The sequence below is a fragment of the Ammospiza nelsoni genome, chromosome 31, assembly GCF_027579445.1.
Source record: "Ammospiza nelsoni isolate bAmmNel1 chromosome 31, bAmmNel1.pri, whole genome shotgun sequence".
NCBI lineage: Eukaryota > Metazoa > Chordata > Aves > Passeriformes > Passerellidae > Ammospiza > Ammospiza nelsoni.
The window spans coordinates 1,911,050-1,937,890 of NC_080663.1; the positions used below are offsets into that span (position 1 = coordinate 1,911,050).

General features: G+C 54.0%; 1 protein-coding gene, 1 long non-coding RNA gene and 1 pseudogene across 4 annotated transcripts in view; 1 reads left to right on the forward strand and 2 right to left on the reverse strand.

Annotated features, from left to right (window-relative positions):
• The window catches only part of LOC132085617 (zinc finger protein 850-like), a 316,878-nt pseudogene that overhangs the window by 134,620 nt on the left and 155,417 nt on the right, over positions 1 to 26,841 (reverse strand).
• LOC132085627 (uncharacterized) lies at positions 17,308 to 19,460 on the reverse strand. Its single transcript, XR_009420252.1, has 2 exons — positions 19,309 to 19,460; positions 17,308 to 17,565 (listed from the first exon to the last, which is right to left on the reverse strand). It is a non-coding gene; the product is annotated as an uncharacterized LOC132085627 (long non-coding RNA).
• LOC132085611 (class I histocompatibility antigen, F10 alpha chain-like) overlaps positions 19,632 to 26,841 on the forward strand; it is a 777,359-nt gene continuing 770,149 nt past the window's right edge. For all 3 annotated transcript variants that reach the window (XM_059491071.1, XM_059491072.1, XM_059491073.1), the window contains exon 1: positions 19,632 to 19,718. In XM_059491071.1, coding sequence (XP_059347054.1) covers positions 19,652 to 19,718 — 67 coding nt within the window. In that variant the 5' untranslated portion in view covers positions 19,632 to 19,651. The remainder of the gene's footprint in view (positions 19,719 to 26,841) is intronic.

The window sequence follows — 26,841 nt, forward strand, 5'->3', positions numbered from 1 at the left end:
GACTGGAAAGGGCCAGCAGAGGAGGGTGCCCGGAAACAGCCGCCTCCCAAAGCGCCCCCAGGGAGCTCGGGAGCAGAGCAGAGCTCTGCCAGTCAGCCCTGGGAGAGGTTTGCCCGCCCGGCCCAGGAGCAATGGTGCCTTTTTCTCCCTGCCAGGGAGATGCGCTGTGTCTCCACCATCTGGTGCTGCGGCATGGCATCCTGCCTCTTTGAGCTGCTCAGCCAAGGCGTTTCAGACTGGGAACTGCCCGCCCTGGCCTTCCTGGTGGAGGTGAGCCCCATGGCCAGCGCTGCCTGGCTGAGCTGCCACCCAGCTCTCTGCCCTCTCGTAGCCGCAGCTGCCTGGGACGCTGCCTGTGCCCTGTGCTGCTGCCTTGGCTCGGCCCTGTGCACTTCTGAGCTCCTGCCAGCTGGCACCTCTGTGCCTGCTCTGTGCCTTGCAGCTCCTGGATTGCCTGGACTTGAACGAATGCGCTGAACAAGTCCTGGAGATCCTGACAAGGCACCTGCAGAGCCAGTCCAGGGAGATGCGTCGTGTGGCGCTCCGAGGCCTCATGGTGCTCACCTCGATGGTGAGAAGGAGGCAGCAGCTGAAGCTGTGCTGGCAGCGTGGGGCTGGGGCAAGCAGCCCCTTGGGCTTAGCTGGGCTTTGGCAGCTGTGGCAGCTGCTCCCAGCTCTCCAGGCTCACTGTTCAGCTGCCTGAGTGCTTTGATGTTGGGAATTTAGCTGACTAGAGACTGGAAAAGTACAAGGCCATGGCTAATTCCAAGTCCTGCACCTGCAAGATAGCGTGTCCTTGGACCTAGCTGAGTATTATAACGAAGTGAACAGAGAGACGTGAGAAGTAGAGAACGTAGGCCCAAAGGAATGAGGAAGAGTTGATGGTATAGTTTAACCAATAGATCGCTTGGCTTACAGAATATTCATAAGCTTATTATTTGCTGTATAAGTGTTTGATGCTTTCTGCAATAAACAGGACCTGTTGATGACCATCTGGTGTCCTGGTCTCCCTTCTTTCGACACTTCGGGACAGGCCTTCGGCCTCTGAGCCCTGCAGCAGCAGCAGCAGCGTGGGGTTGCCCAGCCTTGTTTTGCACACAGGATCTAAGCATGTACAGCCTGACTGAAAGCCTTGTGAAGCTACTGTGGGATAGGGATGAAGACATCGTGGAGAAGACCCTCATTGTACTCATCCTCCTGATGCTGCAGGAAGACCTGGCAATAGCCAGCCCCATCGCCCTGCAGCTGGCTGAGGCGCTCTGGCACCTCTTTGACAATGTGAGGCTCTGTGCCCACAGCCACGGGCACTTGGGTGCTGCCTTGGGCCTGGGCACAGGGGGGCCTGGAGCAGCGGATGTGGAGGGCTTTGGCTTCCTTTCCAACAGGACAACAGCCTTGTGCAGCTGCTCTCCATTCGCCTCTTCCAAGATGTGATCACGCTAGTAGTGGCAAAGGGAGAAAAGCCCCTGAAGAAGCCTGGGAGCCAGAGCCTGCTCCCACTCTTCTTCCACTGCCACGATGAGAACCAGTGTGTGGCACAGGTGAGGCCTCCTGGGTGTCCCCATGGGAGGGGCTCAGCTGTCTCCCGACCCCCTGGCACCTGATGGGCTCCAGCCTCCTCCCAGTCCTGGCACAGAGATTCAGCTCCTGTGCCCTGGGCTGCGGTGCCATCTCTGGGTCTCTGCTGCTCTGCAGGCCTCTCGGGAAACGCTGCTTTCTGCAGTGAGCTTCCTGAAGAGGAAGGATCTCAAGCAGCTGCTGCAGACGGATCAAATGTGGAGATTTGCCGAGTGCTTGGTAAGGACAGCCTGGAATGCCCAGCCCAATCCCCGGAGCAGCCGCCTGCCCACAGCGCCCAGTCTGTGGGGTTGGCAACTGTGGCCCCTGCCCAGTGCCGCACGCAGGGGCACCGGCCTGCGCCCCACACGCCGCTCCCTTCCCTGGGCCGTGCGGGCTCTGCTCCAGGCTCCTGTGGCCCCACGGCCGGTGCCCACGGAGCCCCGAGCCAGCCAGGCTCTGCTGCGGGGCGGCACCGCGGCTCGCCGGGCCCTGTGCCCCGTGCCGAGCCCGGCGCCTGCGGCTGCTGGCCGGGCCTCGGGGCTCTGTGGGCAGGGGGAGCAGCGCCGGCCGTGGGGAGCGCCCGGCCCAGGGGCAGGGCCCGCATCAACCCTTTCCCTCCGTGCCCTGCCGCTCTCTGCAGGTGGCAGAGGACAGGAGCCGAGCGGCCGAGCACCTGCGCCGGGCCCTGCCGTACCTGCGGAGCGCACAGGAGCCCCTGCGAGAGGCGGCCGTCAAGTTCATGGGTGAGCGCCAAGCCCGGCTCCCTCCCCGGCCCGCCCCATTGCCGCAGCTCGGCCCCGGCCCCGCCTGCTGTGCCGGCAGCAGGATCCGGGCGCGGGCATGGGCAGCCCCCGCTGGCCTGGGCATTGCTGCTGCCGCCCTCTGGCAGCCGTGCCCCGGGGCGGCAGCGTGCGCCAGGGGCCTGGGCTGAGCCCTGCCCTGGCAGCGCCTCTGAAGGCAGGACACGCTCTGTGTTCCCCAGGGCTGGCCGGGCGCTACCTGACAAGGCAGCAGCCGCAGTTCCGCATCATCTGCAGCGGTGAGTGAGGCCCGCGGGCTCTCGGCGGGGGCTGCCGCTGGCAGCTGCGTTCCCTGGCCCGCCCGCCGATGGCTCCGCTCCCTGCGCACCCCAAGGGCAGCGGGGCCACAGCGCAGACACCTTGCAGGGGCCTGCAGGACATTCCTGGCCAGCAGCTGCCAGCTCGTCCTTCTTGGCTCCTGCTTCCTCCAGGCCGAGCCAGCAGCTGCGTGGCACGGACGAGGCTGGAGGCTCCGCCCAGCTCCCCGCAGATCCAGCCTCTGACTGTGCCTCTGTTTCTCTCTCTGCAGCCCTACAGGACATGACGGATGACAGCAGCCCTGCCATCTCATGTCGGGCGCTTCAAGCTCTGTACATCCTTTTAGCTGTACAGAGCGTTCCCTCCTCCCGGCTCCAGAGGATGCGAGACCAACTCCGCCGCCTCTGGAAGTCGCGGCCTTTCCTGTGTGCCCGTGGCTGAGTGTCCTGCCGCGGCGCTGTGCAGAACTGATCGATCCGGGAGGCTGCGTCTGCTGGGGCCGCCTGAGCCTGCGGGGAACACCTCTCCTCTGCCAGCACTTCCTTTCCCTTCACCCACTAGAGGAATATTAAATTGCTGTTGTTGGATAGCCGGCTGTCCAGGAGCTTTCTCTTGGTGCAGAGCGTCTTCAGGCCAGTGGGGAAGAGGGGAAAGGCTGCTTGGTCTGTGCAATTTGCCCGAGCGTGCGGTGTGGAAGTGAAAGTGGCCAAACGGCCCTTGGCCTTTGGTGGTTCCTGCAGGAATGTTTTTGTTCCTGCATCAAGTTTTCTGGAGCTGGGGGAACAAATGTGTTCCGTGTTGTGAGAGTCTGTCTGAAATATCCCTCATCTGCCTTACGACTGTCATGGACAGAGACAACCAAAAAATTAAAAGCCCCGTTTGCTGATCTGGTGGCCGGGAAAGTCATGTGCCTGAGGCCTGAAAGTGTTGCAAAGTTGCTGTTTTCACAGATGTTGTTTGTTATACGCTACACTGAGCTCACAGGGCATCCTGCCTTTTTGCACAATAGCTCTGGAATCCTCCCTACCTCTCAGCTTGGCTGGTTTGAGCTTTAGGGTGGTCCCCTCCTCCAAGAGAAGACCGTTCATAACCACTGTGGCAGACAAGTAGAGATGTAAGAAACCTCTTCATCAAAGGACTGAGACATGAAATCCCTATGTGAGAAGGCCCCTGTCACCCTCTTCCAGATACTGGGACTGAAAGCCCCAACTCGGGGGAGGTGTACAGGGCGAGGAAGGAAAGCTGCCCAAAGCAAGGTGGATGTTGCAGGTGTAGGCAGTGGACAACGAAAACAATGACTCTCGCCTGCTTCCAAACTTGGACTGTGTGTACCCTTTTTTCCCACCCCCCTGATGATACAATAAACTGCCTTTGTTTCGGCTGCAAAATCCATCCCCCTTGCCCCAATGAAAAAGAGTATAATTGGGGTCCAGATGAACTGGGCCTCTGAGACCTCCCTGATGCAACAGGCGGATCCTCAACTGGACTGGACCAAAGGACTTCGTCTCTATGTTTGGTAGCTCTATCCCCTCTCTCTTTCTCTCTCTCTTTTGTCTCTCTCTCTTCCCCCATCTTTTTCTCTCCCTCAATCCCTCTATCACATTTTGCTGTGGTCATTCAATAAAGGTGCGTTTGTTTCGATTATCATTGCAAACCCCCTTGTACCGTGTTGGTTCTTTTTGCGCCCTGAGATCAAATCCATGAACCATCACGAAACCCATCCATGAGGATGGATCATGACACCCCCCGAGGAACCCTCCCCAAATTCCCCCCCATAGCCCCCCCAGCACCCCCAGACCCCGCTAAAACACCCTCAAGCTCGCCCCACACCCTCCCCAAATCCCCCCCTCTTCAAGACCCCTCCTCAAATTCCCCTCACGACCCCTCCCGGACCCCTCACCTGTCCCTGCGCCTCCTCAGCAGCTCCCGGAGGCCCCCGTCCTATCCCAGCGCCTCCCCCGCTCTCTCCAGCGCCTCCCGCAGGACCCACCCGAGCCCGGGGCGGCTCCCGGGGGTCCCTGAGGGGGTCCCGGGGGGGGGGAGGGGGGGGGAGGGGGCGCCCGCTCCATGCCCGGTCCCGAGGTCAAGGGGCGCTGCTTCCAGCTCGGCTCTGATTGGCTGGAGCGGCGCAGGGAGGGCGGGAGTTGGTGAGTGGAGACGCCCGGTGATTGGTTGGTTTCGTAGAGGGCGCGGTGATTGACAGGAGATGGGCTGGGCAGGCGGGCTTTGCCGATGGGAGGCGCACGGTGATTGGTTGACTAGAGGCAAAGAAGGAGGGAATTGCTGAGGGAAGACGCCCGGTGATTGGTCGGTTCAGGTCGAGAGAGGCGAGAGTAGCTGAGAGGACGAACGCGGTGATTAGTTTGTTTGGGGTGAGAGGCGGGCGTGTCTGAGGTAAGGCATGCAGTGATTGGTTGGATTGGTGCACAGAGAGGCTGGTATTCCTGAGGGGAGACCCGCGGTGATTGGATGGTTTGGAGCAGGGCGCGCTGCTATTGGTTGGGAAAAGTCCGCGTTTTTTAAGGGAATATTCGCGGTTTTTTGGGGAAAAAAACTCGGAGCTTTAAGGAAAAATTCCCGATTTTTGCAGGAGAAACATTCGCTGAGGTTTTGACCCTACCTGCCTCCAAATAACTCAAATAACCCCAAAACACTTGGGAAAAAACATAAACAACCCCAAACAATACCTAGAAATCCCCCAAATAACCCCAAATAAATCAAAATAACCCCAAAAAATGAAAAAAAACTCCCCCAAGTGAAAGCCAAAAAACCCCGAATGATATCAAGCACAGCGAAAAAAAACCCAATATACACCAACATTAACCCCAAGAACCCCAAATAATTCCAAATAAACCCACATAAACTCAAATAAGCCTAAACAAACACTAATACTTCATAATAAACTCAAATAATTCCAAATAACCCCAAATAAACAGAAATAAACCAAGTAAAACCCAAGATAAATGACAAATAGTCCATCAATAACCCCAAATAAACCCCAAACAAACCCCAAGTAACCCCAGTTCCTCACGTCCCCACCCCAAAGCAGATCCCGACCAATCACAACGCGCGGCAATCACAACTGACGACGATCCACTTGCTGGGCACAAACTCAGAGCACTGGCCCTGCTCAGCGATTTTCAGCCAACCAGCGCCCGGCCCGACTCTGACTCATCACTTGACAGGCACAGACCAAGGCCTCTCACTGAGGTAAATACTCAGTTACCGCGCCGGGTAATTTCCAGCCAATCAGAGCGTGTCTCTCTGATGACTCATCAGTTTCCAGGAGCGGAATTTGGTGTGGGGGGGGAAAAGGCGACCATGGGGATGGGCTGGGGACCCCAAATTAATCCAAAATGGGGCCGGGACCCCAAAACGGAGCATGAGAGGCCTGGAGCCCCCAAAACCAAACACGGGGGAGGGGACTGGGGGAACGATCGGAAAGGAGAGAGCGTGGAAAAAGAGTGTCGGGACCCGAAAATTTAGCTGGGAGGGGAATGGGACCCCAAAATTGAGGTGGGAGGGGAATGGAACCCTTAAATTAAGCTGGGATGGGTATGGGGTCCCAACACTGAGCTGGGAGGAGGATGAGACACCCCAAATTGAGCTGGGAGGGGGGTTGAACCCCCAGACAGGATTAAGCCAATTTTCTTCCTGGAATATGGAAAGTACTTCATGGATATGCAACAAGGCCATGAATATGCAACGGATTGATGTAATGGGAAACAAGGACCATCGAGCAAAGGCTGTTATGGCCACCAAGACCCCTCAGTTATGTTCAGGGACACCCCTTAATTAATCTGATTTTAATTACATTACCCTGTTGCATATTCATAGACCTTCATGCATATACATAAATGAATTTACATCTTTCAGGAACTATTTGACATGGCCCAGCCTTGGGGGTGTCTCCCCATTTCAGGACCCTCCTCTGAAATGGAAAATGTAAACGCCCTCCCTTTGACTACTATTACCATTATTATTATCATCCTTATCATCCTTATTATTATTATTATTAATAATAATAATAATAATAATAACAATAATTTATTTTGAAATTAAGGGGCTCTCAGGCAAAGATATGGGAGCAGAAAAACCAGTACTTTATTAGCAAAAATTAAAAATACAAATGCAGTAATAGAAACAAAAAGAAACAGTGACAGAATCAGAATCCTCTGGGAATTCAGTGAAAAAGGCTGATCCTCTTGGAATCCAGTGTGAAAAGGGCTGATCCTCTGGGAATCCAGATGGAAAACGGCTGATCCTTTGGGAATCCATTCCTTACCCCTCAAAGACAGGGCAAAGTCAGGGCTGTAGAGTTTTTATACGGTATCCCAAGGGTGGAGTTGAGGTTTGGGTCAGGGGAGGAGTTCTGAGAAACACAAGAAGGGTGAGATCAAATTCCTGCCTGTTAGCAACACCAGCACTCCATATAGAACGTGTCCCCAAATCCTAAATTCCCTCTAAAACAACTGAGAAATTATGCAATTCGATCAATTTCCTTCATTTAAACCACTCCATATAGAACGTGTCCCCAAATCCTAAATTCCCTCTAAAACAACTGAGAAATTATGCAATTCGATCAATTTCCTTCATTTAAACCAGTTTGGGGTGTTTTTAAAGGATGAAGGTGAAGCAGAGGAAAATTAAGGCCAAACCAAAAGTAGAAGCAGCCAGGTGGGTTCCCAACATGGATCACAGGGAATGTGACTGACCAGGGCTGTGCCCAAAGTGCCTCCTCCAGTGGGGGATGGAGCTGGAGCAGCGCACAAAGCTCTGCCCGCGCTCAGGCCACTCACAGGGCTTCCCTTAGTGGTGCCTCCGTTGGTGTCGGGTCAAGTGAGAGCTCCTGGAGAAGCTCTTCCCACACTGGGGACACTCGTAGGGCCTCTCCCCTGTGTGGATGCGCCGGTGCCTGACAAGGGCACAGTTGCGCTTGAATCCCTTCCCGCAGTCGGGGCAGTGGAAGGGCCTCTCCTCTCTGTGAATCCAATAGTGATGGAGAAGATGGGAGCTGGTCGGAAACCTCTTCCTGCATTTATCACACTCATAGGGCCTCTCCCCGGTGTGGATGCGCCGGTGGGTGATGAGGGCGGAATTGTGCTTGAATCCTTTCCCACAGTGGGGGCATTGGAAGGGCCTCTCCTCTCTGTGAATCCGATAGTGCTGGAGGAGACTGCAGCTCTTCGGAAAACTCTTCCCACACTTGGAACACTCGTAGGGCCTCTCCCCAGTGTGGGTCCTCTGGTGCGTGACCAGGCTTGAGCTCTGGTTGAAGCACATCCCACACTCGGAGCACTTGTACGGCCTTTCCCCAGTGTGGATCCTCTGGTGCCTGATCAGGCTGGAGCTCACGCTGAAGCTCTTCCCACACTCCCCACACTCGTAGGGCTTCTCCCCAGTGTGGATCCTCTGGTGCACAATCAGGTGGCAGTTCCGTCTGAAGCTCTTCCCACACTCCACGCACGTGTGGGGCTTCTCCCCACCAGGGAGCTGCTCATGGAGCACCAGCTCCGAGCTCTGGCTCCGTCTCCGGCCGCCTTCCCGGCCCAGGCTGGCTCTTTCCCCCTCAGATCCCCGCCAGCTGCGTTTGCAGCCCCTCCTCGTGCGGCATCTCTGGGGCTTTTCCTCCCCGTTGGCTTCCTGCGCCGTGGAGCCGCTCAAAACGGCCTCTTCCACCAGGTTCTGCCACGGGCATTTGTCCTCCCTGCTCTCCATGCTCAGCTCCTGCTCTGGGGAAGGAAGGACAAGGACAGGATGGGATTTGCCTCCGTGCCACAGGCAAGGGCAAGGACATCCCCCAGGGCTGAGCTGCAGCCGGGGCTGTGCTGGGCTGGGAGATGGAGCAGCACAGAGGGGAAAGGGGCACTGACTTCCTCCTCACCTGCCTCAGTGTCCTGGGGCATCTTCCTCTTCCTTCCAGCCTCCGTAGGGCTGGCAATGGGAAATCCTGGTTTGGGGAAAACAAGGGATGAGCGCATTTGTAGGAGTGTCGTGGGGTAGGACGGTCGGGACGGACGGAGACGAGAGATCTCTGCAGCCAGGGCGTGGAACTTGCGGTTTATTGCAAAGGGCCTGGGTGCAGGGCCCTGCTTGGAGCTGCCAGGCACAGGCCCAAGAGAAGAGAGGGGTAAAGAGGATAAGAGGGTAAGAAAGTAAGAGGAGAAGAGCGTAAGAGAGTAAGGGTCCCATTACAATACAATTAATTTTCTTCTGTGTTGAATATTCTATTTCTCACTTACCAATCTGGTACAAGATACAAATCCTAGAGCATTTACATACAGCCTGTAAGAATCAATATATCACCATACTGTGTTGCATTTTCAACCCTAAAATCTCTTCTTTGGACCCCTTCTGCTGAACTAGTAGGGTCTGGATCTGCCTGCAAGCAGAGGGAATTGTTTCATCAAAAGGGGATTACCTTCAGTTGGGCCACACCATTGTTTTCCAGTTGTTCACTAACTGAGATATCTCAAACCTAGCTTTCATTTCAATCTTCCTTACACTTTCTATATTCTCAAAATCTTTTGCCAGACATGCATATTTATAAGGCTTTCCTGTTTCATCGTTCCCAACACACATTGAGATTGAAGGTCCCTTTTGCCGAAGTCCATCTCTACAATCACTGGCCACCTGGGCTAAAGAAAAACCTCCCAAACACCCAGATTCAGCCCTGAAAAAGCCTCCCATGAGTTCCCCGTCCCTCGACCCTCCCCTCTGGTGTTCGGGGGTTCCCTCCTGTCCCACCAGCTGGGGTCACGCTTGGATTGGGGGTCCCCCTTGTGCCCGGTGCCCGCCCTGCCCAGGCTGCTGGCAGTCCCAGCAATGCCAAAAGCTCCCCCTGCTTCACTCTCCCCATTTCGGGATGCCGGGGCTGTTTGGGCTCCCGGGCTCCCTTCTCCCCTCATTCTCTGCTCTGGGCTGCAGTGGCTCCAAGGAGTCCCCACTGCCCCTCTCCAGGCTCTTGAGGCTCCCGCCAATGGCGCCGCTCCCCCCTCTCTGGGCTCCCCCCTTTGAGCTCCTGGGGGACACAGGGCTCTGCTCCTCCAGGCTGCCTCTGCCGGCAGCTGCCACCCCCCGATGTACCCCCAAGGGGCCTTTTCTGCTCAGCCTTGGACTGCTTCATTCTCCAAACATCCCCCAAAAGCCCCAACCCAGGGACCCCCCAGGATATCCGGGCCGAGCACCCTCTCCCCGCTCATGGGTGCGATGGGGGGAGAGATGATCCCACAGGTGGGGGCTGCGAATTCAGGCAGGGATCGACAGCGTGGTTCCTTCAGCTCAGCCTCCATCTGCCTTTGTCCCTCCGCTTCCTCCCGCTCCTCCACTTCCTTCCCCCCTCATCCTCCCCCTCTGTCTTATCCCCACCTCCTTCTCCTCTTCCATCTCTCCCATTCCATCCCATCTCCTCCTCCTCCTCGCTAACCCCACCTCCTTCTACTCCTTCCATTGAGCTCTCTCTCCTCTTCCATCCCTCCCCCTGCTCCTCCCCTCTAACCCCACCTCCTCCTCCCCCTTCATCCCTGCCCTTCCCTCCCTCCTCCTCCTCCCCCAGCAGCAGCCACACCCTCGGTGCCCCGTTCCCGCAGCCCTCCCAGCCGCGGCAGGAGCGGGGATGGAGCCGGGACAGGTCGGGATGGGCAGCGCGGGGCTCTCGGCTGCTCCAGCCACTGCGGGCAGGGGGAACTCGGCCCAGGCCAAAGGAGAGGCAAACTGGGCAAACTGGGGGCAGAGCACAAAGCTAAGGATGCAGCAGAAAATGGAGATAAAAGTAATGTTAACACTAACTCCACACGAGGAAAAACTGGAAATTGCAAAGTTTAGGGAAGCCGAGAAAAAAGTTTTAAACATGACAGGAAGTGAACAAGATAAATCAGGGAAATGGAAACTTCTTGATGGAAGACAATTACTTAATAAATGTGCTTCTAAGAAAATATTAGAAGACATGCATCAGAAAACCTACTGGGGTACTCAAGCTTTGTGCGATTATTTTTTAAGGAACTATGGGTGCACTGGGATTTTTGTAGTTGCAAAGCAAGTAACTGAAAGACGCTTAATTTGCCAAAGGATAAATAAAAAGGTGACGAGAAAAACAACATTAGGAGGTCATGAGTTAGCTCATCGACCATTTCAATGCATCCAAGCAGAAGTTTAGATTTCTTAGGCTCTGGATTTATTTGTAAAAAAAAACATTTACCTAGAAGAGAATATGCAATATGTTAGACAGAGGATTATAGAAGAATAAAAATCTTTAAAGTATGAGTAACCTCCGAGAAAAATAAAACGGGAATTGAAAGGGAAGGGAACAAGAGGAAAAATCTAAAAGAGAGCGGGATCCTCTGCAGGTCTTGCCCCCTCCGTTCGCGGCCCAGGCGCCTGTCCCGGGTCCCGGCTCGCTGCCCGCCTCAGCCCGCCTGCCCCGGTTTCCATCCCAGGTGCGGCCTCACTGCCCAGGGCAGCTCCACCTGCCCCGGCGCTGTCGCTCAATTTGTGTGCCCTGCTCCCACTGCCTGGCCCGCGGCCGCTCTGCCGGCCATGCTGGGGAAGATGGGGGTTGCTCTGTCCTGCCGCCTGCTCCGAGGTCACCGCGCCCACCGCACCCAGGGGGGGTCCCAACCATCCCATCCCCGGCTGCCCTGCCCGTGCCACCTGCGCTGGGCACCACCGCTGCTGCCGGGCTCTCCCACTTGCCTTTGCTCTGCCAGGACCTGCCGGATCAGCCGCCATCAGCCATGTGGGGGCTACCCACGCTCCAGGCTCGGGCCCCATGGGAAGATCCCCCTCTGCCGATTCCAGCAGCAGACCCTGCCCACACTCCCACCAAGCCTTGGCGGGATATCCTCCCCTGACCCCGTCCTGCTCTGAGTTACGGCCCCTTGGTAACCACAGCTCCGGCTGTTCAAGGAAACTCTGTCTCTCTACAGGAAGCACCTTATCAAAACACTAGGAGCTCAGTTAAAAGGCAGCCCTCTCCAAATTCTATTTCAAAACACAGGACAAAGGCTAGAGAAGGTAAAAAAGTGAAAGAGTTAGATGAAGGGATTGCTCTATTTCCGTTCAGAGAGGTTCCCATGGGAGGGATGCGCTGCCCTGCCCCGCGGGAGCCACAGCGCAGGTCATCGCCCCATGCTCAGCTCAACCCGCGCAGCTGTGGGTACTTGTGAGAGCCTGGCACTGAAATGCCCTGAGCAGGAAGGCTTCAATATCTTCTGCTGACACCATGGCACCTAACAGGGGGGCAAAAGCAATTCTCACTGCTTCAGCAACCACTGGAGCAGATATCAAGGCACATTCTCCCACAGGAAGCTGGGCTGGCACTGAGCCTGCCCTGGCACTTTGCTGCTGCCAACACCCAGCCAGGACATCGGCTCCTGCCTAAGGAGTGCAAAGCAGCACCACTGGTGGCCAAGGGGCCCATGCCAATTGTCCCTGAGGCCAGAAACAGCCGCCAGCACAGCTCAACACGGGGGGACCCCTCAGCCTGGCCTCAAGGGCTCTGAAGCCCCGGAGATTTGCACTTCCCGCCCGCAGCAGGAGGATGGGAGGCCGCCCCTGAGCCTGCCCTGAAGGCAACGCAGCAGCAGCCAGGGCTCCACAGCCCTGCGCCTGCCCACAGATCCTCGCCTGGAATCCTCTGCAATCCTGGCCACCCTCCTCTGCCATCTCCAGCCACTGGGGCCAAGCCTTGCTGCCACTGCTGCAGCTTCAGCGCTGCCTGGGCCTGCACTGCCACAGCTGCTGGGGAACACCACGGCACAATTCCACTCTGGGGCTCACTGACACCCACACTCTGGGCTGCCTGCCATTGCACTGCTGCAAAATGTACCGAGTTTGGTTCTTTTAAATCTTCTTTCTCTGCTCAGGCTTGGTTTGTCTTTGCCTTGGGGAAAGGAATTTTAAAGCTTTTATTTAAGGGGTGTTACACCACTCAATGGAGATGAGTTTAACACCTGAACAGACTGGGAACAGCACAAAAGACACCCACAGAGATAACAACTAGCAACAAAACATCAACGTTGCCCAGCAGCAGGAAGAGAAGCTTCATTCCAGGCAGCCTCCAGAGGAGCTTTAGAAATGCAAATGAACACTGCTGGGCAAAGTGTGGACAATGCACCTGGGTCTCTTGCCCGGGGCAGGAATTGGGCTGATTCCCTCTGCCCCTCACCCCAAGCTCTGCCTGCTGGCACTGATGGAATTTGCACAGCTCAAGGCAGAACCCAGGGGGAGGATATCTGACCCTGCAACACAAACGGGTGAAGCTGCAAAGGGAAACAGCACATGGAGAATGTTGGGAAAACTTCACTATAAACAAATGGAGGGAATCATCCCTCTGCCCATGTGCTGTCACTGTCTGTGTTATGTAGGGTATATTAGAGCACTGGGGATTTTTTACTACCAAAAATTCAGGGAAATCAGTTGGGAATCCAAGGATTTGATGATTTAATTAGAGAAAGGCAGTCAATTGATGCAGCCCTGGCTGGAGACAGCAGCCAAAACCAGGAAAAGATGAACGGCCAGCAGAACAAATCCTACAACACCATGGACCAGCCCCTGGGAACTCGAACCAATTCATATCAGGAGCCACAGAACCCATTTCTCATTTCAATGGCATCAATAGATTACAAGCTGCCCTCGCAATAATCACCAACCCAACAGCTGCAGCTCCTGACCTTCCTGCTGACAAACCCACTGAAATGAGGAACACAACACTTAACCATGGGATGAGATTAGATCATCTTTTAGCAGAAAAATAAGGGTTTGTGGAAAATTAAATGTCGCAAACTGCTGTTGGCAAACAGATGACAAAGGAAACGTGGTGAAAAACAAAACAACAACGGAAACAAGAAAGCAGCTCATGTATTGGTCCAAACGTGGAAAGGATGGGAATGGGACACGGTTTTGTGGCTCCCTGGCAGACCACGGGTTAAATGAATGCTGTTTCTCCTCTGACGTGCTACAGCAACTCTCATCTTTTTACCATGCTCCACACCTTGAGAGTGCAGCTCATTCAGCAGCTGAGCGAGGGGCCAGGGATTTGTAGATAAGGAACTCAGGGACGAAATCACCAGCTTCAATAACTGTTACTAATTAACATGGACTGCTGCTCACAGAAAGTCCCGCTAAATTCCTGAACTTCCAGAAGAACAAAGACTTAATAGAGCCGTGAATATCGGCTATTATACAAAAGTGGGGGTGCACATTAACGAGGACATGCAGTTGCCGGATCGGGAGGTCTGAACCTTCCAAGCACCTCAGCCAGTGGGCAAAGGGAGAGGGAGATGAGGCCAGCAAAATGAGAATAAAAAAGGGGCTGCGAACTATAACAATGGCAGAGAGCGCACGGCAAATGCCCCACGGCCTCTACCTCTGCTCAGCAATAAAGTCACTTTTACAGGACTCCTCTGTCTCCTCTGGGCACAGAAACCTCCGGCCACGGCAATTTCCCCGCACAGCCCCGGGCACGGGGCAGCCCCCTCTGTCCCAGCCACAGCAACCGGGCCGAGCCAGCGCTGCTCCGGCAGCGGCTCCTGCCGAGGCAGCGGCCGCAAGGAGACCGCGGGCAGCCGCTCCCGCAGCGCCCTCACGCCAGCGGCAACACGCGCCGGACACGGCACAACGAACCCGCCCGAGCCCCCTGCCGCCCCCGAGGCCCGCAGCCAGCCCCGAGGCCCCGCACAACCCAGCGCGGCTCCCACCTGGGCTGCGGCCGCCTCCGAGCTCCGCCGCCGCCTCACCGCGCTCCGGCCGCTGCCGCCGCTCACGGCACCGCACACACGCTCCGACAACAGCGCCACTGCCCAGCCACGGCCGCCCTCAGCCCGCCACCGAGACCCTGCTCCACCCCGCTCCACCCCGCTCCCACCAATCAGCGCGCCACAACCACGACTGACGGCACCATCGCCCAATCCCAGCCAGGGGCGGGCTCTGCACACGGCACAGCCCCGCCCCGCGCTCTCAGGGCCCCCCGGGCTGCGTGAGGGCGGAGCCGGAGCTGAGGAGCAGCCCTGGAACGGGCCCGGGCCCGAGGGGATTGAGCTGAAAACACAAACAAACTTCTCCGCACCTCCCGCCACGGCTTTCCCCTGCGACTCCGGTGGCTCCGGTTCCGAGGAAAGCCCTCAGTTTTCCTGCCCCTAATTAGGCGCATTAGTGCACCGCTTTAATTTACCGCAAGAAAAGGAAAACTGCCCAAAGCTCTGCGGATGAGTGGGGGAAGGGAGCGATTTCTGACAGAAAACTCCAAAATCTCAGACCAGAATAATGAGAACTAAGTGAAGACCCTTAAATCCACTTTTCCTCCCATGCCTCCATTGTGAAAAACGCCCATCACTTTAAAAAATAATTTAAAGTTTAATAGTAATAAAGTTGTCGTAAAAATAGTAATATAATTAGAGTAATAAAAATTTGAACAATTGAGATTAGGGCAATACGAGACAATAAGAAGAAAGTTACAGAGGACCGGGTACCTTTTCTGGGCAAAATAAGCCCGAAAAAGGACACCCGTTAAAAGAGGATTAACCCTTAAAAACAATAGCCTGTTGCATATTCATACACCTCATACATGATGCATAAATTCCATTCAAACAAAGGATTCTGTCTGGTTAGTGTCAGCTTCTGCCTCCTAATCCTCAGCGGCGTCTTCATGGCTGAGCAAGGCGGGAAGAAGTTCGTTTCTTCTGGTAAGAGAGCAGTAAATTCTCTTTCTCTGAAAGATTTAGGTGTCCTGTGCCTGCTGTCTGGTGAAAGTACCTCATTCATTTCTTTAAAAAGTATCCCACATACATAGTTCCTACCTTAACTAGAAAACTGCATTTACCACACTGTTAAAATGTTGATACTGCCCTATTAATCACTACAACAAAATACATATAGTATTTTATATCTGCATAGAGACATATAATATGCACTTTTTACACTGCCAAGGTAAAGGGATTCCTTTAATCTGCCTAACCACAAATAAAATAAATAAAAAGGCTGTCTCTGTTACAGCAAAAAATCTGATATGCCCACAAACACCACAAATGGGGGCGGGGGGAATTCCTGGAATTCTTTTAATTTGCTTTAATGCACATAAATCACCACACTAGTTTTTCCACATAAAATGCTGCACTTGTTGCAAACAAAATCTTAAAATCTCACAGAGCTATACAGTCCCAAGAATCAAATTACCACGATGCAGCCGAAAAAACCACACAGCTCTCCTGTACCTCAAGTCTTGGGAATCAACTTATAACAAGCTGTCTCTATTACAGCTCTGACAACCCACAAACACCAGTTTAAGTTAAAACCCTTCTAAAAGGGTGGCTTAACCCTCTTGACTCAGGCTCAAGCTTAATACACAGCTTAACACAGATGACACACAACAAAATTACCAGCTTGTTACAATTATAACTTTTACACAATAGTCAGCAAAATCGCACACTACACCAGATGAATCCAAAGTTGCATCTTTGCAAACTCCACAAGGACAGGGACCACAAAGGCACCGTGTTACAGCGTTTGATCCTCGCCTCCCAGGTCCCACAGGCAAAGGATTGGTTAACACCTGAACACAAAGCCTTATAAAGACTGGTTATACTCAAACACCAGGTGTCGCAGCAAATGCTGCTACCCAAAACTAGAAAGTTCACACACAAACCCACTGTGAAAGGAATATTTCTTTCCACACACACAAACTCACTGTGAAAGGGGTATTTCTTTCCACACACACCAACTCAGTTATAACAACCTTAGACCAGCATTTGCCCTTACGACTGCTAGCCCCAGTTGGTGGCAAACTAAGCTCTCTATGCTGAAACAAATGGCAGCACCAAAAGCCCGAGCTCAGTACAACAGTTCAACAACTCTTTCTGCTGGCAACCAGATTTCAACTGCAACTTCAGCTTGCAAGCACACTACAGAGGCACAAATTGCACGTGGGACATCTCCCATGACTTACCAAAGGGCCTCTCCTGACCACGCCTTACCGGTCACTGTTTAAAACTGTCTCAATTTTTAAACATACCATTTTGTCTGGAGTTTTAGTAGTCAGGGGTCCTTGTCTGCTGCTGGATGAACAGTCTGTGCAGCAGAGCCCACTCTTCCAGGAATATCCTGGGGGTGCTGTTGCAGAATGCGGCCTTTGTCGGGGATGAGCCATTTGTCAGGTGCAGGGAAAACTCGGGGCTCAATGTGAGTCAACAGCAAGTTCCGTTTATTGAAGAGAGCATCAGACACTTATACAGCAAGTAATAAGCTTATGAATATTCTGTAAGCCAAGCGAACTATTGGTTAAACTATACCATCAACTCTTCCTCATTCCTTTGGGCCTACATTCTCTATTTCCCACGTCTCTCTGTCCACTTGTTATCATACCCAGCTAGGCCCAAGGACACGCTATCTTGCAGGTGCAAAAACTCAAACTAGCTGTGTTCAGTACTTTCCCAACTCCTGGTCGGCTAACAAGCAAATGTCTATGTGACTTCTGTCATGTAGCCATTTCTCCACAGGATGCACCAAGGGGGTCCATGACCTGAGCTGGTCTCACAGCCCAGCAGAGCCTCCTCCTGGCTGGCTTTGTAACTGAATCATTAAAACTGAGGATCATGGACAAAGTCTCTCTAACTAGTCAAAAGTTAGAAAGTTGCATGTTTATTACACTGGTGGGCAGCACAGGGGAGTCATTCTCAAAATGCATGACCGCACTGCATAAGGATTTTTGCCTTCTATTTATTTCCCAAAATAATACATATATATAACCCCAGCACCTCCCATCCCTGCTTTGTATTAAAGTGAGATTATTAGTCTTTCACGCGTGCACAATTCTTCTCTTGAATTGGGTCGGTGGTCTCAAATTGGGCCAGTGGTCCCTCCCAGGGATGAAGTCAGGAAGGTCTTCATCAGGTGCTGGGCATTGTTCTACTGGTTTCAGTATGTTCCTATAATGGTTCACTTGCTCCACTTCTTTCTACAAATGAGCTCATAATATAACAATTAGCTTTAGCTTAAGCATCCAATAATCATTAACCTAACATTGCTGTATCTAACTTCAATATGAATGGGTTCTAACACTCAGCTAAAATCCTAACCCTTTAAAATCATGATTCAATAGGACTTAGCAAAACATAAGATGTGAAAAAGGCTTTTGTGTAACTAAAAACAGTGTAAGGCCATCCACTGACCAGCCTGTCCAAGTAATAAGATAACCGTGACACAAAGCAGAGCACCAGAGGACAATTAGACAATACCATGTTAAAATTAGGGAGGCCATACTGCATCCTTATCAGAGGATGTGAAACAGCAGGATGGAGACACAAAAAGAAATAAAACATATTGACCTGACACACAGGATGTTGTGCAGATAAGCTGGAGTGTGAAGAAGTCAAAGAAAGAACTTCCCAAAACATCAGAAAGTTCACAAGAATTTTTGAATAATGCATGAAACACATGAATGTGCATATATCTCAGCAATGTAAAGGTATAAAGATAACATTGTCTGTGTACACCCCTGTGTTCTTTGGCTGTTTGCCAAGAGCACTCCAGCGCATGGGAGGGGTGGGGGAAATATAGTCCTTTTCTGGATTATTATTGTTATTGTTATTCTTATTATTATTATTATTATTATTATTACTACTATTACTCTTACTCTTACTATTATTATTAAACTTTTAAAAACTCTAAGCAGTGAATTTTGTTTTTCACACCCTGAACAGGATCAGGACCCCCCTGAGTCCCCCATTCCTGTGAACGAGGACCCCCTGCACTGGATCCCAGCCAGGCCCTTATCTAGCACCGGGACCCCCCCAAACCCTGATTCCCAGGAAGGGACTCCCCCTGAACCCCCATTCCAGGGTACCAGGACCCCACTGCATGCCCTTATTCAACACCAGGACCCCTGTTCACCCCCATATCCGGGACTGGAACCCTCCCAAAGCCTCCATTCTCAGGCACAGGGACCCCCCTGCACCCCCTTATCTGTGGATATATCTTATCTGTGGATATATCTTATCTGTGAATATATATATTGTTATAACAGCAATAAGAATACAACAACTGAAATGTAGTGAGAGTCCTATGTGTTAGATAAGTGGGTCCTAGCTATTCTAAATGAGTCGCAGCTGCGAAGTCCTTGGTCGGGCAGCAGCTATGGCTTGTAAAGATAGCTGGGATAAAAGGGGTGGGTCGAGAGCCGAGGAGGAGCCCCTAAGAAGACGCATGAAGAACTGTGCTGCAGAAAAAACAGCTTGCTACAGTATGGGACTTGAGAAATATGAATAACAACAAGAATGAAACACTTATACAGCACAGGGCCCCCCTGCACCCCCTTATCCATCACCGGGATCCCCCTGCTTCCCCTCATCCAGCCCGGGGATCCCCCTGCACCCCCTTATCCAGCCCCAATGCCCCCCCGCACCCCCTTTTCCTGGACTCCCGCCTTCCCCAGCCCCCACCCATCACCTTCCTCAGCACCGGGGGCCCTGCACCACCTTTCCTGGGCGCAGGGACCCCCTGGAACCCCCATTGCCCTCACCCCCCATTCCTGGGCAAAAGGAACCCCTGAACCTCTGCTCCTGGGCAGGGGGACCTCGCTGCACCCCCTTATCCGGGACTGGGACCCCTCCTGGACCCCCTTCACGTGTTCTGGCACCCCCCGCACCCCTGCCCGGCCCTCCCGCCCTTCCCAGACCCCAGACCCGCCCTTTTCCTTCACCTTTGCACCCCCAGATCTCCCAAATTTCCGGATCCCCCCAGTTCTCCCCTCCAGGCGCTTCCTTAAGGGGTTCCCAGGCGGTTCTCAGAGGGCTCCAGGGCGGTCGCAGCGGGATCCAGAGGGATTCTCTGCAAATCCTCCGTCCCCTCCCCGCCCCGCCCTCCTCGGTCCCTTTCGCTTCCGCGTCCCAACCTGCGAGACCGGGATCTGCCCGGCGACCGGTGACGTCACTGACAGATCGGGCTGCCTTTGGCGGGCAGGAGACAGCGGGGCCAATGGCGGGGCCGGAGGCGGCTGTGGGAGCCGGGCCATGGCTGGGGCGGGGCCGCGGCCGAGCAGGGCCATGGCTCCAGCGCTGGGTCTGGGGCTGCTCTGGGGGCTCCTGGGGGACCCGGGGGGCGCGACCAAAGGTGAGTGGGAACCCCGAAACCGGGAACCCCCTGAGCGTCCATTTGCGGGCACCGAGACCCTCCTGAACTTCTGTTATCGGGCACAGGAATCCCCATGGCCCCATTTTGGGTCCTGTGACCCCCTCCATCCCCTCCTTCAGCACCGGGACCCCCTGTTCCCCTTATCTGGTACCGGGACCCCTCTGAACTCCATTCCTGGGCTCGGGGATCCCCGTGAACGTTCATTTCTTGGCAGCGGGACCCCCTGCGCCCCCTTATCTGGCCCCGAGACCCACCGGATCTCCCATTCGTGGGGATCAGGATCCCTTTGAACCCCGAATCTCGGCACGGGAACCCCCCTGAACCCCCATTCCTGGGCACTGGGTCAGCCCTGAATCTCCATTTCTGGGCACCAGGATCCCCCTTCACCCCCTTATCCGGGACTAGGATCCCCCCCCACACCCCCGTCAGTGCTCTGGGATCCCCCTGCCCCCCTTTTCGGGCATCCCGCCCTTCTCAGACCCTTTGGACCATTTCCTTGACCTTTGGATTCCCCCAGATCTCCCAACTTTCCGTGTCCCCCCCGTTTTCCACTCCCACCGCTTCCCGAAACGGGGTCCCAGAGGATCCCAGGGGTCCCAGGGCGTCGCAGGGGGGATCCTGAGGGATCCAGATGAACTCTCTGGAATTCCCCGTTTCCCTCGTCCCCTCCCCCGGCGTTCCCTCGGTTTTTTCTCTTTCGCGTCTCCCAAACTGCGTCCGCCCGCCTCTCCCAGCCCCAGACCCCCCTTTCTGTGACCAGGGACCCCCTGGAGCCCCATTTCTGCCTTTCCCAGCTCCCAGACCCCACTGCCCTCCACACCGGGGACCCCTGGACCCCCTTTGGTGGGCACCGGGGACCCCTGGATCCCCCATCCCGCCTCTCCCAGTCCCTTCATTGGACCTTGGACCCTTCCAGGCTCTCCTGGTTCCGTTTCCTGATCCTTGAACGTCCCCACGGGGTCCAGGAAGGTCCCTGGGTGGTTGTGGAGGTTCCAGGGGGGATTCGGGGCTCTGGGACACCTCCTGAATTTTCAGTCCTGGGCACTGCCCCCCTCTGTACCCCCTCATCCAGTACCAACAGCCCCCTGCACCCCCTTTCTCCTTTGTCCTGCTTTCCCCAGTCCCCTTCTTTTCCTTGTCCCTGAGACCCCCTGGACCCCCATTCCTGCTTTTCTCAGGCCCCAGCCCCCCCCTTTCCTCTGCATCAAGGACCCCTGAGCCTCTCCCATTCCCAGCTCTCTCCGCCCTGTGACCCCTTTCCTCGGCACTGGGGATCCCTGGACCCCCTTTCCTCGGCACAGAGATCCCCTGGAACCCCCATCCCACTTCTCCCAGTCCCTGCACCTCCTCTCCCACAACCCTGGAACCCGCCGAGCCCCCATTCCTGGACACCAGGACCCCCTGCAGGCCCTTTCCTGTCCATCCCACCTCTCCCACCCTGCACACCCTTTCCTTGGCCCCAGGATCCCCAAACCCCTTCCCAGCTCTCCCAGTTCCCCTTTCATTGATCCATGATCCCCTCAACCCCCCAAATCTCCGTGTCCCCCCAGTTCTCCACTCCCTGCGTTTCCTGGATGTGGCAGTGTCGGAGCCCAGCCCGGGGATCCCCCAGTACATGACCATGGGGTTCGTGGATGGGATCCCCTTCGAGCGCTACGACAACAAGCGGGGCCAGGTGGAGCTGCTGACACAGTGGATGAAGGATGGAGCTGAGCCAGGATATTAGCATAGAGAGAACCAGATCTATGTGAGGAACCAGCACGTGGCTGCCAGGGACCTGGAGAGACTGCGGGAGCGATACAGCCAGAGCGCGGGTGAGTGGGGGGATCTGTGGGGCTGGAATGGGATCCATGGGGCTGGGATGGGATCTGGGGGGCTTGAATGGGAACTGTAGGGCTGGGGTGACAATCCATAGGGCTGGGATGGGATCTATAAGTCTGAGGTGTGCATTCACAGGGCTCCAAGGAGCTGAAAGTAGGGATCCATTAGGTTGGGATGGAATATCTTGTGATCCATGGGTTGGGATATGGATCTGTGGGGCTGGGATGGGATCTGTGGGGATGGAATAGGATCCATGGGGCTGGGATGGAATCTATAGGTCTCCAGTGTGGATTCACAGGGCTCCAAGGGGGTGACACAGGGATCCATTAGTCTGGGATGGAATATCTTGTGATCCCTGGGGCTGGGATGGGATCTGTGGGGACAGGTTGGGATCCATGGGGTTGGGATGTGGATCCAGGGGCTAGGATGGGATCCATGGGGCTGGGGTGGGATCTATAGGTCTCAGATGTGGATTCACAGGGCTCCAAGGGGCTGAAATGGGGATCCATTAGGCTGGGATGGGATATCTTGTGATCCATGGGGCTGGGATGGGATCTGTGGGGCTGGGTTGGAATCCATGGGGTTGGGATGTGGATCCATGGGGCTCCAAGGGGCTGGGATGAGGCTCTGTGGGTCTCCATCAGATTCTGTGGCTGGAATGGGGATCTGTGGGGCTGAGACACAATTCCATGGGTCTCTGTGGGTACAATCCCCCCAGGTCTCCACACAAGGTTGAGAGTTTATGGCTGTGACCTCCTGTCTGACGGGAGCATCCATGGATCCCAGCAGATCGGCTACGACGGGCGGGATCATCTCTCCTTTGACCTGGGATCTGGGAGGTTCGTGGCGGCCGACAACGGTGCTGAGATCACCAGGAGGCGCTGGGAACAGGAAGAGGTGGCTGAGGGTTTGATGAATTACCTGAAGCACGAATGCCCGGAATGGCTCCGGAAATTTGTTGGATATGGGCAGAAGGAGCTGGAGCGCAAAGGTGGGAGCAGAATTCCTGTGGAGATTTGGGATTTGGTAATGGAGGACTTGGGATCACGGTAATTCCTGTGGGAATTCCATGGGTAGATCTCACCTCAGTCCCATTCCCATGGAATTCCGTGGTCAGATCTCCCCTCCATCCCATTCCAGTGGGAATTCCATGGTCAGATCTCACCCCAGTCCCGTTCCAATGGGAATTCCATGGATGTCCCTCACCATTATCCCATTCCAGAGCCCCCTGATGTCCACGTATCCGGAAGAGAGGAACACAGGACGCTGATCCTGTCCTGCCATGCGTATGGATTCTACCCCAACACCATCACAGTCAGCTGGATGAAGGGGGGTGAAACCTTGGATCAGGAGACGGAGTGGGGCGGGATCGTTCCCAACAGCGACGGCACCTTCCACACCTGGGCCAGGATCGAGGCGCTGCCGGAGGAGCGGGAGCAGTACCGGTGCAGGGTGGAGCATCCCGGACTGCCAGAGCCTGGGATCTTCGCTTGGGGTGAGGCTGGGAATGTGGGGATTGGGAATTTGGAATTCCCAAATGGGGATTCCCCTCACCTCCTCACTATCCCACATTTCCCAGAGCCGACATCTGGCGGGAATTTCACTGTGGTGGTCGCTGTGTCCGTCATCGCTGCCATCCTCATCCTCATTGTCCTGATCGGATTCGGCGTCTGGAAGCTCCAATCCGGTAACACACGGGATGGGGGTCGGGAAGGGACACGAATCCACCCGGCACTGTTCTGGGAATCCTGTGCCACCAACGCTGATCCCACTTTGTTTCCACAGGGAGGAGAGACAGGAATGGATACAACCCGGCAGCTGGTGAGTTCCAATGGCGGATCCAGCTCTGGATCCCTTCTGTACAAATCCCAGGATGGATCCAGGGGTTAATCCCAGTGTATGATCCATGCTGGAATCTCATGGATCTTCTCTTTCTGCAGGAAGGGACATGGGAACCAACAGCTTCAGCACGGGTATGGAGCAGGATCAGGGTGGGATTCCAGAGGGGGATTGGGGCACGATGGACAGACTGGCATCAGGGAGGGTTACGGAACAGGGCAGGGGTCCGTCCAGAGTGGGATCAAGTGGAACTTGAACTGTAGAGTAGGATTGGGGCTTGATTCTGGAGCAGGATTAGGTGGGATGGATGGAGCAAGATTGGGGTGGGATCACGTGGGATTCTGCAGCAGGTCCTGCTCTCCATGGACTCCAGCCAGGCCAGCCTGTGGAATGGGGACAGGGACAGGGTGACACCGTGACCCTCTCTTATCCTGGCAGGAATCACTGCCTGAGTGATCCATGGAGCTGGATCCGGCCCCTTCCCTCTTCCCAGGAAAGCTGAGAGCTGCCACCAGAGCTGATCCTGCTGCTCCCACCCACCCCACAGGTCTTTCTAACAGATCCATTTCCAGTTTTCCATTCCCCAGTGTTTTAAAGCCAAGAACCACAAATATTCACAATGCTTCAGTTCTGGTGTGAAATTATCCTGCTTGGGGCAATAAATCTACTTGAGGCAATATCCTGCATTGTCAAGCAATTTGTATTCTATTTACTGTCTGTATGGAAGTTGTTTTCTGTTAAGTAGGCAGTTTTCTTTATCTCTTCCACAACCTGGGAGATATCTGCTGAAAACAGACTATTGAATGTGACTGCCTGACTGATAAGTACTATAACATCCCAGTGTGAGATGCTCTGCCCAGAGGGGAGAGCCAAGCATTCCTACCTGGATATAATCTTGAGGTTCTGGAACACCAGCACAGTGAGACAGAGTGAAAAATCCCCCAGAGTAAAAATCCATTTTGAATTAGGTGAAATGTCTAAGAAGGGTGAAAAGTCTGTAAGGCCAAAGCTAAAGGGAAAACTGCAGAACTGAGATAATGAGGAGACAGGGGGAGACAGATAAAGAAAAACAGAAACTACTGCAAGGGCAGGCCGGCCTGACCCAGGAATTCTTTTTGATAAAGGGGAACTGGTGGCAAATGTCACGCGGAGCCCATAAAAATTAATATGTATGAGCCTATTGTGAAACTGTATGCATATGTATTTGTAATGGAGATAAAAGGAGATCTAAAGTTCTCAGAGGCACGCATGCCCTTTTAGGGAGAGAAATCTCCAGATGCGTCCAGCGCTGCAATAAACATACCAAACTTTACAACTTTTACAAAGTTGTGGGGTTCTCTTTTTTTCTCCGCAAAATAACACCTTTCTCCACTGGATCCCCAAAGGAACAGCAGCTGCCTCTTCTTCCCCTGGATCTTCAGAGAAGACTCCACCCTTCTACAGGATCCCTACTCCAGCAGAACCCACCTGACACTCCAGCTGGATTGCAGTCACAATTCCAATGGGACTGCTACCCACACCCTGACCCACAGGGTGTCAGGTTGTGTTCTGACTCTGTCAGTGTTGTTCTAGTGTGCTGCATTGTTCATTTTATCCTTTTATATTCTTTCCTAGTAAAGAACTGTTATTTACTGCTCCCATATTTTTGCCTAAGAGCCCCTTAATTTAAAATCTATAGCAATTCGGAGGGGTGGGGAGGGTTTACATTCTCCATTTCAGGGGAGGCTCCTGCCTTCCTTAGCAGACTCCTGTCTTTCCAAACCAAGACAGATTTTGGCACCCACGTGGGGAGAGAGCACAGAAACAAAAAGGGAATTTCAGTTCTTGAGTAATCTAGTTTTTTGTGTGCATCTATAGAAACCTCATTAAGCAACACCATGTGGTCCAGCTTGCCCTGGTTTGGGTGGCATGTGATCGTGGCTGTATTTCTCCCATTGGTAGGCCCTTATCTAAACATGGGTCCTATAACCAAGGCTACCGTGTCTGTTATCCGTTTTGTTTTATGGGTGAATAAGGTGAGGAATTAATGGATTTTTAACTTCCTCTGGAAAGCAGGCACATGGATTCACAGCTATCACATCCTAACTGTATGTTTCTGGGGTTACTTTAATAATGGCACCTGCTGTAAAGAAATGACACTGGGCAAAATCTTCTCCAAACCCTTTAACCATCTCTTTGGGCCCGCCCCACCAGTTTTTGAAGCGTTCAGATCCACTCTAAATATTAATTATATCATACAGTGTCTGAAGTTGCTGATAGGCCTGCTCTATTTAGCATTTAGAGAGAAGGGGAGACTGACCTGGATAACCACCCTGACACCTACTCCAGAACCCAATACGCTACTAGAGTCTAGGGATGCTGCTGCCCCAGAGCCTGATCCTGCCCCACAGCCCACCTCAGATATGAACCACCTAGATTGCTGGAGGGTCTGGTGAAGGAGATAGGCCAGATGCTGAAGGAATACACTTCCCCAGCTGGTGAGAAGCCCTCCCCCACCTTGATGAAGGAGAGTCTAATGGTTCAGCAGCAGAACCCACAGATATTACAACTGTCCAGGTTCCAGCTGAACTGCAAAGGCAGACACAGCCAGCAGCAGTTGCCCCTGTAGAAACAAGGAGATCTGAGATGAAAGCAGAGCACTCAGATAAGGGAGGGTCCTCACAACCCTCAGGAGACCCAGAGGTTACAATCATCACCAAGTCCCTGACCTACAAAATCTCTGAAATCTGCACAAAGACATTGTATGAAGGGGATGTGAGACTTATACAACCTGGCTACTTTGCATCTGGGACCTTATGGGTACAGGTGTGCAACTGGATGGTGGTGAGGCAAGGAATTTGGGACCCCTGACCCAGGACTCAGGTATCAATCAGATTTTTGTAAGGCAGCCAGGGTCCCTCTCCCTCTGGGAGCAGCTTTTAATAAGTGTCAGAGAAAGGTTTGTCCACAGGGAGAGAATGCAGGACCAGCACCATAGAATGTGCTGAAAAACTCTTGAGGAAGGGATCCAACGCCTGAGAGAAGTGGCAGTATTGGAGGGACTCTTTGGGAGGGATGGAGAGCATGAAAATGACCCCAACAAGGTCAGGTGCACAGGGCAAATGTTGTGGAGTCTGGCAAATCTGGGGCCATCCCAATACACCACCTTCATTGCAATGATTAATGCTGATACCAACCAAGAGACAGTGGGTTCTGTGGCCAAGAAGCTTAGGAATTATGAAAGTATGATCAGTGGCCCAATGTTGGCTCATGTCTCTTCCGTGGTCAAGGAACTCAAAGAGGAGATTAAGGGAGATGGTGAGGGAGGAGGAACAATTCCCACATCCCACCAGTGCAAGTCACAGGCCCCAGAGTCAGAGCTCAACGTCCCCCAGCTAGACAGAGAGGGTGCACCCCAGAGACTGACCTGTGGTTCTCCCTGCATGACTATGGGGAAGACATG